This window comes from Oreochromis niloticus, linkage group LG12 (genome assembly GCF_001858045.2).
Source record: "Oreochromis niloticus isolate F11D_XX linkage group LG12, O_niloticus_UMD_NMBU, whole genome shotgun sequence".
Lineage (NCBI taxonomy): Eukaryota > Metazoa > Chordata > Actinopteri > Cichliformes > Cichlidae > Oreochromis > Oreochromis niloticus.
This window is the reverse complement of record NC_031977.2, coordinates 6406935-6420513: the sequence shown is the minus strand read 5'-3', so window position 1 is coordinate 6420513 and position 13579 is coordinate 6406935. Positions and strand designations below refer to the sequence as shown.

General features: G+C 39.5%; 2 protein-coding genes across 2 annotated transcripts; both read right to left on the bottom strand.

Annotated features, from left to right (window-relative positions):
* Nucleotides 1-227: 227 nt before the first annotated feature.
* LOC100689853 (protein phosphatase 1, catalytic subunit, gamma isozyme) lies at nucleotides 228-4868 on the bottom strand. The gene is made up of 7 exons (XM_003448599.4): nucleotides 4442-4868; nucleotides 3897-4028; nucleotides 3529-3759; nucleotides 3251-3355; nucleotides 2787-3010; nucleotides 1008-1142; nucleotides 228-894 (listed from the first exon to the last, which is right to left on the bottom strand). Exons 1-7 carry the CDS (start codon nucleotides 4494-4496, stop codon nucleotides 805-807), a joined length of 972 nt encoding a protein of 323 aa, XP_003448647.1. The 5' UTR covers nucleotides 4497-4868; the 3' UTR covers nucleotides 228-804.
* A 1453-nt stretch (nucleotides 4869-6321) lies between these two features.
* On the bottom strand, nucleotides 6322-10139 carry myl2b (myosin, light chain 2b, regulatory, cardiac, slow). Its single transcript, XM_003448600.4, has 7 exons — nucleotides 10028-10139; nucleotides 8606-8695; nucleotides 8443-8518; nucleotides 7069-7173; nucleotides 6908-6986; nucleotides 6782-6830; nucleotides 6322-6681 (listed from the first exon to the last, which is right to left on the bottom strand). Exons 1-7 carry the CDS (start codon nucleotides 10028-10030, stop codon nucleotides 6577-6579), a joined length of 507 nt encoding a protein of 168 aa, XP_003448648.1. The 5' UTR covers nucleotides 10031-10139; the 3' UTR covers nucleotides 6322-6576.
* Between the last annotated feature and the right edge of the window lie 3440 nt (nucleotides 10140-13579).

The following is a 13579-nucleotide window of genomic DNA, read 5'->3' as shown; positions in this document are numbered from 1 at the left end:
ATTTATTACCCTGTACATATACAACACTGCTCACATCTGGGATTATTTACCATTTCCCTAGATGCAACATAGTTTGCAGTATGTTCTATCTCCCCCTTGTGGGTATCCCTGGATGGAAACTACCCTTACTTATAAGATGTTCTTGAGGAACATGGTTAAGTATTTTCGTTTACAACTTTTGATTTTTAAAAAGCTGTAATTTCTTTGGAATAAATACACTCAGAAAATTTCCCCCTAAAATACACTCAAACGTTTATTAGAAAGATTTAGACATTACAAGAGTGTGTCTTTATTCGTTTAATTTAGCACATGACTTGTTTAAAAATGTGAAGCAGTGTACAGTCAGCGTTCTAAGACACTGACGGTTAAATGAACACAATATAAAGTTTACAGAAGTAAACAGGTGTTTGTGACTTTCTCCATAGTTGTATAGCCATTAATAACATTAATTATTGACAGTGGGGGAAAAAAAAACAATGATAAAGGAATAAGACATGAACGAAACTGGAAAAAATTGTGCACAGCTTCAAACAAGGCATTCCTGTGCATAAGTAGCCATATTGTTACATTTTTCCTGATTGAACAGTCATATGTGGCAAAGACTAGCTGCAAAATGGGAGTGCAAAACACCTGAGGTTTTCATGGTGACATATCAATTTACCCCTGTGGACAAAACAACAAAAATATTTTGCTTTCATCGAGAAGGAGTGAATATCTTTTCAGTATTGGCAGCATGAAGGATAATCAATCCCTCAAATGCAGAAGAACAGAGCAGAACAAAGGAGTCAGAGTCTGGCCACCCCTTCATTTCTTGGCTTGCTTGGTGACCATGTTGCGGGGGGGAGTGACAGGACGGCTGCCGTTGGGCTTCTTCTTCTCAGCTGGTTTCAAAATCTATACCAGGTTGAAAACATTTAATGAATACCTGTACACTGTCTGTACAAATAGCTTAGATTAGATCACTGCCACGAAAACGCAATGCATAAAATTAACAAAAGGTACTGTACCTGAAAAGAGCACATGAGAGTCTCATCCACGCTCATCATAGCACCAGCGTTGTCAAACTCCCCACAATAGTTAGGTGCTGAAAACAAAGTGACGAGCTGCCTCTTCGCGAAAAATTCATAGCCATCCTCGACAACCTGCCAGTGAGAAAATACAAATTGGAATGACACGTTTACACATTTTCAAAATACATAAACTAGGATTGGCCTCGACTAAATCATGCAAGCAGACATTAAGGTGGTCAGATCTAAAGCCTAGTCTAGCAGTCTAACCTAATGGGTTATGGTTCACATGATCTTTAACTCAATTTAAAAACTCTAAACATACTGTCAGGTTTGTAAGTGGAGTCTGAGTGGAGTTTAAACAGCAGGGTGTAAGTGAAATGAAGACTTGAAGCTTTAACTTACGCACTCCAACAAATAACAAAAAAGATTCCATTTATTGTTAAAGGCATCTATGATTGGGCCTTACTGGCCTACCACTCCAAAATAACCTTTATATATCTAATTGGTTTGAGAGGAAACTAGATTTCTGCACCTCCTTAATAGTAGCACTTCTACAAATGCACATGCATGTTCCCTTAGATGGTTTTAAGCCCAGAAATTCTGCTGGAAAAGTTGTTATTCTAAGCTTTGGCAACAACTGCAGACACTGGAAGGCAACCCATCAAAGAGAAACCGATCAAAAACTCTGGCAATAAAACATGTACCTGCAGAACCGGAGTTACCAACAGTAACTACTTTATTCTGAGCTTGCCGTTCCTCTCTTGACAAGGTAGGCTGCTCACTTGTGGTAGATAACAATGCAATCAGTCGATGAGTAGCTTATACTGAATGTTGATAACAGCTTTTGGCCAAAGGCTAACGGAGCAGACTGATTCAATTTTATGTTTGTGGAGCAAATGAAGGGTGTGCTGCATCTGTCTGCGCTTGTCTGGTAGGAGAGGCTCATGACAAAGCGCAGAGAGCTGCACTATGTACCGCGGAAACACCAGCCTATCAGTTTTGCAGCACACAGACAAATCTGATTAGACACTATACACTTCACAATTCATCTTGATACTTCTATCAGCAGCTACATCATCTAGCACACTAGTGGCCCAGGTTTACTGGTCACTATTAAAGTCTAACCTGGCCTCTGGTCAGGAGTTTCAAGTAAAACTTGTGTATTTACGTTCACAATCACTTGTCTTAATTGCAGACTTGACATGCCTCAACAGTGTTTTTCCTTATTAGGCGTCTTCTGTGGACTTAACAGTCGTTGGTGTTACTGATTAATAAATATAATAGTGCATTATTTCTGACTTTTCTGTTACCGTCAGAAGAAACCACTTACTGACCATACTCTATATTTACATTAATTAGCTACACTCTATTCTACTACTACAAGCTACTGTCTATTCTGACAAATGTCTTTCCCACAAAATTACACAAGACTGCACTGAAAGCTGAGCTCTCTTATCTTTGCACTGGCATTAAATGGCAGCATTAAAGTAATTCGTGACTATTCTAACATCAATTTCTCTCCATATTCTTTAAGTCTCTAGATATTTTTTTAAAGTAAAGCTTTAGTTGAACTTGTAACAACCTCTGGAAATACACAAATAATTTTACTTTGATGCAAACGCAAGCCAAAAAGGTCAAAACCCACTGTCCACAACACGCACCATGTGTGCTAGTATATTATCTCCCTGTACCAAGTGTTTCTTGCCTCTGGCCAGTACACGGCCACCTCCCACCTCCCACAGTGACGTTTCTGTTTGTGATGACGGAGGTGAGTACCTGATGGGCACGACAGATCAGGTCCAGGTCATGCTTGTGCAGGAACTTGGCTACCACCTCTGAGCCAAAGGTAAATGACACACCTCTGTCGTTCTCCCCCCAGCCCAACACATCCTTGTCTGGATCAGACCAGAGTAAATCACACAGCAGGCCCTGGTCAGGCACGTCAGTGGGACGCATGATGCGTCTGATCTGCTCCATGGACTGAAGGTCAGGGGACAGTCCTAAATGGAACAGTAAAGTAAAAGTACAAATAAACACACTGATACTGAGGTCAGCACCGATTGGAACTGGGTGAGCTTCATGTCAGGTAACAAATTGCAAAGACAGCGTTTCTCAAGGACAAATAAGAAACGCTGATATCAAATGTACACAACTTCTGACATCATGCATACAACCAAAAGACTGTAGAGTAGATAGTAGAGTTTTGTGCCAAAACATTCATTCTGCGCATTATAACCCACCGCCATGGCAGCAAAAGATCTTCTCATCAACAATGGCGGCAATCGGGAGGCAGTTAAAACAATCTGTGAAGGTCTTCCAGAGTTTGATGTTGTACCTTCTTTTACCTAACACAGTAAGACAAGAAATTATATTTAATTTTTTCCCATTATCTCATACCAACAACCTCCTTCAAACAGTTTAGCCGGCAAAAGAAAACGCAACAGAGAATCTGACAGGTACCCTTAATGGACACAAGAGACCCCAGGCTGGACATTTCTAGTCATTCAACAATACTCACACTCATCATAAAAACCATATATTCTGTTGATTGAAGCACACTCATGGTTTCCCCTCAGCAGGAAGAAGTTTTCTGGGTATTTGATTTTGTAGGCCAGTAGAAGACAGATGGTCTCCAGTGACTGCTTCCCCCTGTCCACGTAGTCCCCCAGAAACAGGTAGTTGCTCTCAGGAGGGAAGCCCCCATACTCAAACAGCCTCAGCAGGTCATAGTATTGCCCATGGATGTCACCTGCAAGGCAAAGATACCAAGCTGAATTATACACATTGCTCTTTTGAGTCATAAACCACTTATCATACGTCAGTACATACTATCAGCCAATTGCTGAGTCAATCTTTTCTGGTAAGTAAGTGCACAGCTTTTCTTACCACAAATCTTGAGGGGGGCCTCCAGCTCCAGGAGAATGGGTTGACTGAGGAAGATCTCCCTGGACTTGAGGCATAATCCACGAATCTCGTTCTCCTGCAGCTGAACATTCTTGCCAGGTTTTGCTCCTCTGACTGGAACAAGAAGACAAAAATCAATAAAAGTCAGTAAGAATAACACCTAAACACTATTCCAGCTAACCCGGGCACGGTATCTCTGCCCGGACGCCAAGTGGGACAAACGGTGAGTGTAGAAGCCATATGCCGTGACGGAATTCGCGGTGTTTGTGTATGAGAACACAGTGTACGTGACATGTCGTTTCACACCCTTCAGACACACCAATATTCTGACTCAAGAGACGCATTATATAAACCTGGTAGCCAACATTAATTAAAATAATAAGTTATCTTGCAAATATTTCTGATTATTGTTACTAATTATTGCCACAAGATGAACACCAGCTAAAGCTAGCTATCTACTATTAGCATTTACCATAACATTTAAATAATAAAACAAGTGTTTCGTGGAAATTTTAGTATTTACTTACCTTCTAAAAGCCGCTGGATGATACTATCTATGTTGAGCTTGTCAACATCAGCCATTGCAAGCGTTGGTGTTACGAAAAAATCGCTCCAGTAGATCTAGGTCTTCGCGTTGACACACTTGTGAAAGCTAGCCCGCTAGCTATCCTAGCATTAGCTTGCTAATGTTAGCTTCGTCTATTTTCCGGCTGAGGGTAAAAGATGTTGCCGTGACCCTGATACTGTTTAGCCGCTCGCCGACACTTTTGACAGGCTAATACGCTACTTAAAGATCGCGATTTTAAAAATGCCAACATCAATTGTTTCGTTTTGTTAAAAAAAGGGACGGGGACTATAAAAAAATAAGCGTCAACCAACACAAGCGGTTGCTAGCGACGGTGTCCCGTTTCTGTTTTTCCTTTGCCGCACCTTGTACTGCTAAAGCCAGCGGCTTGTGCTGGTAGCTGCTACACTACTGCCCCCTACTGTGCTGGATGGGGACAGCTTAAGACTTTATGAAGTCCTTTAAATTTTTTTCTTTGGATATTTGTTGATTTTTCACTCATTTTCAGTCCAGTCCTTGTACCTGACCATTTTCAGAGGGATATTTTTTTTTATTTGCGTGTTTTGTAAGCTACTTAACCCACAAAAGGGACCTAACTCAAGAAATGAATCAGTGTTGTTTCTACACATAACACACGACTTAGCGCAGAACCAATTTTAAACTGTACGTTGAGCCACTTTGTTATAGCCACCTGACACAGTACCTGAACGTCATGTCGTTTGGACAACATGACAGTGATACCAAACACACTGCCTAAAAGTATATCTGGATGGAAAAACACACACTATGGTTTGGCCTCCTCAGTCACCAGCCAAGTCCTCAACATTATCGAAGCAGTGTGGGATCATCTCAACAGAAAACAGAATAACAGGCAGCCAACATCCAAAGAAGAGCTTTGATTGTCCTTCAAAAAGCCTGCAGAACTATTCCTGAAGACTGCTTAAAGAAATGGCAAGAAAACGTCCCTAAAAACGTTCAGCCTGTTGTGAAGAATAAAAGTATTCATATCAAATATTGACTTTGAAGTTCATTAGAAATTTCTAAACTTTTGGCTTATATAGTCTATTTCCATGTATGCTTGATCTTGTTTCAATAAATTGCTCCACTTATTTTCCATTTTCCTAGCAAAGTATAATGAAATTAGGTTTTTTCACCATACCGGATATTAATTTTACAGGTTCCTGTTCTGTGTTATCTGAAGAGGAAAGAATTCAGTATGATGAACACTTTTGCTTCAATTTGAAAATCAGTTAACCAATAAAAACCTTAGAGACGCACCAATTTCTAGACAATCAAGAAATTGATTTACATGTAAAATAAAGATAAAGGGTATACAGTAAGTGTAATTACAGATTAGCTTCACCATTAACAGAAAGTGAGCTATGGTGGAGTAGCCACCTATTCTTCCATGGAAAAGTGGATGCAGACTGTTTAGAGTTTAACTTTAACATATATTTATTTAAAAGTTTTAGCTGTGATTGATAAAGTACAAGTATAGTCTCTAAATAGACACTGCATCTTTCAGATTAGCTGAGGTTAGTGAAAACCTGGGTGCAGTTGTTGTTTAATGAGTAGAAATTACTCCCTTTGGAAAATAAACCTTTAAACAGAGCCTTTTAAAGGACACACTGTCTACCTAGCAATCCTTTCCCTTATATTTATACACTTAAAGTACTCTTTAAGGCAAAATTGAACAAATGGGTCTTGGAGCTTCTGGGTTCCAGTGTTCTTCTACTGATCAACTGTGAGCACTGAAATAAAATGACTATATACAGATAATTAAATATCAATACTTATGGAAGATGAAATACACTGAGATTCAGCTTCTCCAATGCATCTCTCTGAGGTTGAATCTTTCTTTATTGATTTGTCAAAAACATCTGACGTCAAATACACTTTTAATTTCACCTTTGAAGAGATTACTAATTTATATTCAAATAATATACATACATATACATGTTATAATCATGAATGAATGAATAATGAACACATTGATCCATGTGCACATTCAAAAACTGAAGCTGAAGTTAGTTACATTTTTGCTGTCATATGTGATCATATCTCAGCACAAGTACGACCCGGTGAGGGAGGACGTGATTATTCCTGGTCTTTCTCTTCACCGTGTGTGATGACATAGACGAGGTTCTTGTAGTCCAGGTTCCCTGCCACATCTGGAGGGAACGCCTGAAACATCTGCTCCATCTTTGGGTACGAAGTAAAAAGAATGGTTACAGAGCGTATCTGCATTTATAAAAACTCAAGGCTCCACAATCTGTTACATCGTCGGAGGTGGAGCACTAACCTCTTCAGCAGAGAATCTGTCAGCCTGGGTCGTCAGCATCTCTGTCACACTGTGAAGACGAGCAGTGATGATCAGCAAACGAGATGCAAATATCACGAGTCGCTTAAGAACCAGACTATTACTCACAACTCTTTCTTTAGTGTTCCTTTTCCCTCAGGGTCAAAGACTTTAAAAGCATTAAGGATAGTCTCCTCTGGGTCAGCACCTATAGATGAAAAGTGGCAGTTCTGCATTGAAGAAAAACAATTTCACTTTTTTTCAACGTCATATAACGGCAACTCGTTTACCTTTTAGTTTCTCTCCAAACATGGTGAGAAAGACAGTGAAATTAATGGGCCCTGGTGCCTCCTTCAGCATGTCATCAATCTCTTCTTGTTTGACATTTAAACGGCCTGAAAAACATGGAATATATGGTGAAACGGGGGTTGCAATTAATGCTCATTTTTTAAACTGATATTTTATTGATGGAAAATAGTCCAATAAAGAGATTAAAACAAATCCACAAAAGCTCAATGGAACTATTAGATGGGTTGACTATACCATCCAGCCCAAAATGACCAAAGAAGGAATTAGAAGAGGATGCAATTGCTGGAAATTTGGAATAACAACAGTTTTCCAGCTTTGTATTAAAAAAAAAGAAATCTATAGAGATTTTTTCAAGGCACATTCTACGCTTGGTCCTTTAAATATAATCTAAAACCGCTGGAACATTTAAACAAATGTAGAACATGAAGTCAGCAAGCTTGATGGACAGTATTCAATATAATACACAAAATTTTCCAAAAAAATTAAACAAAATTGAATCCCAGGTCGATAAAGACTAGAACAGATTTGTTGCAGTAAGTTAAGGTTCTTCTTATACAAAATAAAAACTAAATGAACAATAATAAAGAAAAATGAGGTGTGGCTTTTGATAAAACTCTTTGAATGACTATCTAATCAATGTATTGGCGTAGAAATGGAAAATGGAATAGATCACACCACAAATGTTCGGAATAACTAGCTCAGGCAATAGCTATCATTATATCCAGAGGACATAATGTTGTTTATTGCAAAATGACTCAGTTGCAGGTTTAATACATTTAGTAGAAACAGTTGGAGATATTTCCGGGTATGCAGTAAATATGTTGGCAGTAAACCCTAGGAAGGAAAACATATGTATTAAAATAAAAACACCGGGAAAGGTTTTGAAACTCTTTTTGAAATATGTGGAAGATCTGGATCTGACCAGGAGTCAGTCAGTATCTGTTTGTTGTGAACCATGTGTTATTTAAAAAGATAAAAATATCCTTTTAATGTAAATTGGATCATGTTTGTTTGCTGTGCTTTTCTTGTTTAGTCTGTTTTGTATTCTTTTTAATAGGTTTGCTTGTTTATGTATAATATTAATAAGTCTTAGGTTGGGGGAAAAAAGTCCGCTAATGATTAATCTGATGACTGCTACAGCTCAGTTTGTCAGTTATCTGTTTCTTCAGACATTATTTTAAAAATGGTAATTATACATCCCAGAACTCAAGGTGAGTTCTACTAGCTGAGACAATGAAATTCGTGCATGTGAGAAGCTGGAACCTGAGAATTCCTAAGGTTTGTTTTTTGCTGGACTTGTGTAATGTAATCATGTGAAACCATCACAACAGAAACGTGACACACAGTGAGTTTACCTAAAGCTGCAAAGGTGTCCCTCAGGTCATTCTTGTCAATGAAGCCATCTCTGTTTTGGTCCATGATAGTGAACGCCTGCAGGAGTATACACAGCGAGCAGACATCGCAGTGAGTAAACCGCTCAAATTCAATGTGAAAGAAAGCATTTGGCAGAGTACCGACTTCTTTGAACTCCTGGATCTGGGCCTGTTCAAACATGGAGAACACATTGGAGCTGGCTCCCTCCGCTCTCTTCTTTGCTTTCTTGGGTGCCTGTGGGGGGTTTAACGATGACACTCTTAATTAGATCCAATAGTAATGACACACGATCGTCACCTGGCTCTTCCGTATGGCTTTACTCGTTATCGGTTTTACTGTCACACGTGGTAATGAGCCAACGATCAGCTCACTCTCACTAAGTGCGTGTGTGTGTGTGTGTGTGGTGGTGGTGGTGGGGGGGGTGCATCCATTGCACAAGAGGAAAGGTTTGTACTGGGGGGCACACATTTCATTAGTGAGGATTACAAACACTGTCAGTTTGTTATGGAAATATTTATTCGAGCCTCCAGTTTTGGGAGCACACAGGGTAAGCCTAGGGAGGGTGTGGTCCACTGCCTGCACTCTCATAGTCCCAGGATCACATGAGGGATTATTCTATAGGGTCTATGTGATGACAGGAGGGTACACTGAGCCCTGTTTGATCAGAAATCCCTCAGAGGGAAGGATTATGTTGAGCTATTTACATGACTGCCAAGAAACTGTGAAAAACACTGTAAGGGGGATGCAGCGCAGTGACATCATGTTGCTCGGATTCAGGGTCCTCTCGACAGCTGCTGTCTAACCCTTGTTGTGGATTAGCTCTTGTATATCTCATGGAAGGGACCTCTGGCATTCGGATACATTTATTTAATTATTTATTTTGTTTTAAGAGGATTCATGTACTCGTGGGCAATGAGGCAGAATTTGCCATTTCTTGCTGTTGCCCAATGCACATCACTGTTGGACCAGCGGAAACTTTATTGGGCCAAATATTACACGAATAACCACTGACCTCTTCATAGCCTGCACCTGTTGCTCATGTTTCTCTGCTGTCTGCTCCGCACTCCCTTTGTTTTGCTCTTTCCAACCCGGTTGGCTGCTCTTCTAAGTCTCTTCTCTGTTTTTTGCTGCCTTTCTCTCACCTCTCTCCTCTTCATCCCTCCCATTTCCTCTCCTTAAATATTGTGTGTGTTTTAAATGTCATTGTTCTGTTTTATTGTAAACACGGAGGAAAAAGTCGCAAGTAAAATATATTTTTTTTAAGGTTAAGGCTTTCCTTACCGTCTCCTCCTTCTCAAGTCGAGTAGACAAATATCTCATCAATAGGACAACGGGAGCATTGTCCGATTGATTATTTAAAGAAAAAAAAACATCTCCCAACATACTGACATGGAGTACATTGGTGCATTATCTGTTGTTTGAAAAGAGCAGACTTTGATGGACTGTTATACAGATATCTACAGTAAACACATTAATCACACAGCAGAAACAGAGTGTCTCCTCACAGTCTGGCGCTTATTTTAAACAATGTTAAAGACAATAACAATGAGATCTGTATCCACTCACCATGTTTCAGTGTTAGCTGGATTTGGACCAAGCAGTATCCTCGCTGCTTTATGATGGAGCAGCCCCCAAAACAAGGGGCTGATATACTCACCCCTCTCCCATCTATAATGGCGCATGCTTATGGGCTATAAATACTCCATGCCTTGTTTAGGCAGAGACACAGGTAAAGAGGTCTATTCTCTCACTGCCACCATTGTCTGAGTTCATGAGATTTAGGGATAATAGCCAAACACACATACCCCATTACTGAGCCCCCAGAATAACAACAGGACATAGCTCTGGCTCGGGAAGGACAGTTGTGTTTGTGACTGACAGTTGCACTTGATGGGATCCATCATCCAGCTGTCCTGTTACTGCTCCACAGAGACTGAGGGACAACCTCTGACTGGAGCCATTTCTTGGTAGCACAATAAACAGAACTGTTAGCTGAAGCTTTCTGAGGCCCCAATAAGAGTTGATCATAAACAGTATGTCATGCTGTGGAAAATAGGCAACCTTGTTCATATCATGTGTTTTTTCAAAGCAGTGTTCAGTTTCTGTCCTGCAGCAGTGCTGGACATCCAGCAGTGAAACCGAGCTTCATTAGACAGTTAACAAGGTAGTGGACACACTTAACACACCATACTGCAGAACACAGCAGTGTAAAGGTGAAGTTTTAGCGCTAACTGCTAACAGCTTAAGTGGATTTTCTGTTGGCAGTTTGCTTCTGAGATAGACCGGTGCTCTGGATCATGTCAGACTCGGGCCTTTGAGTATGTCTGCAAACTCCTCAAGTTCATACTGAGCTTGGAAAACTGCTTCCAGGTGCTCTGGTCCCACAACCTAGACCTCACTGCAACACCACCTCTTTGGTATTTCTGGATCCACCAAATTCATAATGACAAAGCATTTAGCTTCCATCTTTACCCGTTTTATTTGATTTGACTCTGACACTGGGCTCTTCCATCCCTAATCAATCACATTTGTATATTCTGTTCTTTTTTTAATCCCCTTTTATTATTCATTATGTATCTTTTATTTTTCATATTTGATGAAATCTGATAGTTTATATTATTTATATTACTAGCTTTGCTGTGAAAATAGAGACAAATGCGTCACTTTTTACTAATTTACAAAAACTTCTCTTTTATTTCTTTGACCAGTCATTTACCCAGTTTGTCCAGTAGATAGTGCTAGCAACCCACAACATTCAGCATCCAGGCTGAACTAGTATAGAAGGCATTTTGGACCAGTTTCTGGAGCATTTAAGAGCTTTCTTAGGGTGTCTCCATACATTTTATAGTAAAATTGTCCCCAGATAAAATCTATAATAACCAATCATGGATGGAAGTGACATCATCTGACTGCTCACTGTGTGTTTATTTATGGCACACTTGTTTGTATCCAGTTAAACAGCTGGATAGTGTTTACATATGTTCATGGTTTTCCTGACTTTTATTAAAATGTCTAATGTCACAAACATGAATTATTATTTATTTATTAATAAATTATTGTAATTGTGGCTCAAATGGCATAGTGCTGTCCTCTTCCTACTTTTTGTACCATTCTGAACCTGTAAATTCAGAGCTGACTTCCACGAAGTCTGTGAGGGTTTACTGATTTTGGCCTTAGGCGAGTGATGGGACTGGGACATTGCATCATTTTCAGCAACACTGAATCTGTTTACTTTTGTTGTCTCATGCAATTTCAAAACCTTTAGTGTTCTGGTGTTTCAAAAGTTTTATCTGCAATCAAAGTGCCTCAAATAGGTTATTTAATTATGTTGATATAAGTTCTATTAATGGAAATTTCAGGATAATATCACATTTTCCAATGAATAAAACATCAAACCTTTGTGTGGTTGCTAATCAACTAACTGAGGTAAATTGCACATTTAATATAGTGCAGATGCATTGTGTGAACTCATATACTTCGTATGATAATCTCAAATAAGAACATAAAAAAAGAACTCCCAGGTATTAACAATGTTGTTCGCTTTCATGAGAATGCCAGCGAAAGGTTGCAACTAAAATGTAGTTGTAAAGTTATGACTTAGTCCAAGTGTTAGCTCTTACACCAAGTTAGCGCAGTTAATAAGTCAGTTATGAATAATGGGCTTTATTTAACACTTATTTATTTTACTGCATGCAACTAAATTTCTTTCTTTCTTTTCTTTCTGCTCTCCTTTCTCTTCTCTTCCCTCACCCCAAAACTGCTTTTGGAGATGTCTGCCCCTCCCTGAGCCTCTTCCTGTTAAAAGGGAGTTTTTCCTTTCCACTGTCGCCAAGTGTTAGCTCACAGTCTAATTGTTTTCCCACTAACATTATAAGATCTTAAGTGCAAGAAGGTAATTGTTGAGAATTGGTACATTATAAACAAACCTGAATTGAATAGAATTATTTTTTCTTTAATAATTGGCTCATAATCACCTATTATTTTTTGTAAGGCAGCAAGCTGGCAAAGAAATGGACTGGAATTTATATAGCACTTTTCTAAAAATCTTACTGACCACTCAAAGCTCTTTATACACACATTTATGCCAGGATTCATTCATGCACTATATGTAATTTAGGTATACCACACAGATTTTAGACCAGAAAATGACATTAGGCAACAGCATTAACCACTACACCACTGCATTGCCCTGAAAGCAGTCAGTATCACTGCATTTTAGCGATGAGCATTTGAACGTTCCTCACAGTCCAAAGATATGTGTGTTTGCTTGACTGGTGATTCTAAGACTGGCCATGGGTGTGGATGTTACCCCTGTGATGGAAACCCTATTCAGAGAGCACCATGGTTCTCAGCCAGTGACGGCTAGGATAGGCATCGTATAGTATAGGATAGGATAAGGGGTTAAGAAAATGGTTAAATGGGTATTTAAATAAAACAGGCTACAGTTATAACCCTTAACCTTGCTCCTCCTGAGCACAGCCGAAGCCTCTCAGCAGCGTGCACGGGCCATCTTTCTGTTTTCTCATCTCTCTATATAAATGGTAAAACACTGTTAACATATAGGTATTCTGATCACACTGATAAATGTTCGATTCATCTAAAATGAATCTCCAATGGATTATTATCAGAGTAGCTGCAGAAACGTGCACGAGACACTCTCCTCGTCTGACTGAGACTTAGGTGGAGCTTTTAATCCGTAATAAAATCACCAAACAAGCTCAGAGAAGCTGCTATCATTCATCAAAAACCTGACACTTTATTAAATATACTGTCAGCATTTTCAAAGAAATGCCTCATTCAGCGACCTCATCAAAGCTATGATTTTATTGTTCCCATCTGTGCACACAGTCCTCATTTTAAGTAACTGTGGATTTCTTTTTAGATTAAGCTTTTACAGAAGAATGTATTAATTTGAATGAGGTGACGGGGTTACTGGAAGAGGCCCGTAGTGCTTTGTTGATGATGGTGGTGAACGTGGGGTCAAGATTATATTCAGAGCTGATTGAGGCTGTGAGATTAAGCAATTTTTCAAAAGGCTGAATGTGGATTTAGGGACCTGGACAGACACAGTCTCAGCAACTGGAGCCACATTTAAGTCCCTGCAGAGCCTGGGCTCTC

Bases quoted from the DNA above. Each gene is read 5' to 3' on its own strand.
- LOC100689853 (XM_003448599.4), bottom strand. From the start codon at position 4,496: ATGGCTGATGTTGACAAGCTCAACATAGATAGTATCATCCAGCGGCTT. The intron at 3,356-3,528 runs GTGAGTATTGTT...TTACTGTGTTAG, and splicing joins ATATGGTTTTTATGATGAGT to GTAAAAGAAGGTACAACATC. The intron at 895-1,007 runs GTACAGTACCTT...AACCTGGTATAG, and splicing joins CTCTCATGTGCTCTTTTCAG to ATTTTGAAACCAGCTGAGAA.
- myl2b (XM_003448600.4), bottom strand. The intron at 7,174-8,442 runs GTAAACTCACTG...CATGTTTTTCAG, and splicing joins GGACACCTTTGCAGCTTTAG to GCCGTTTAAATGTCAAACAA. The intron at 6,682-6,781 runs GTTAGTGCTCCA...TCGTACCCAAAG, and splicing joins ACAGATTCTCTGCTGAAGAG to ATGGAGCAGATGTTTCAGGC.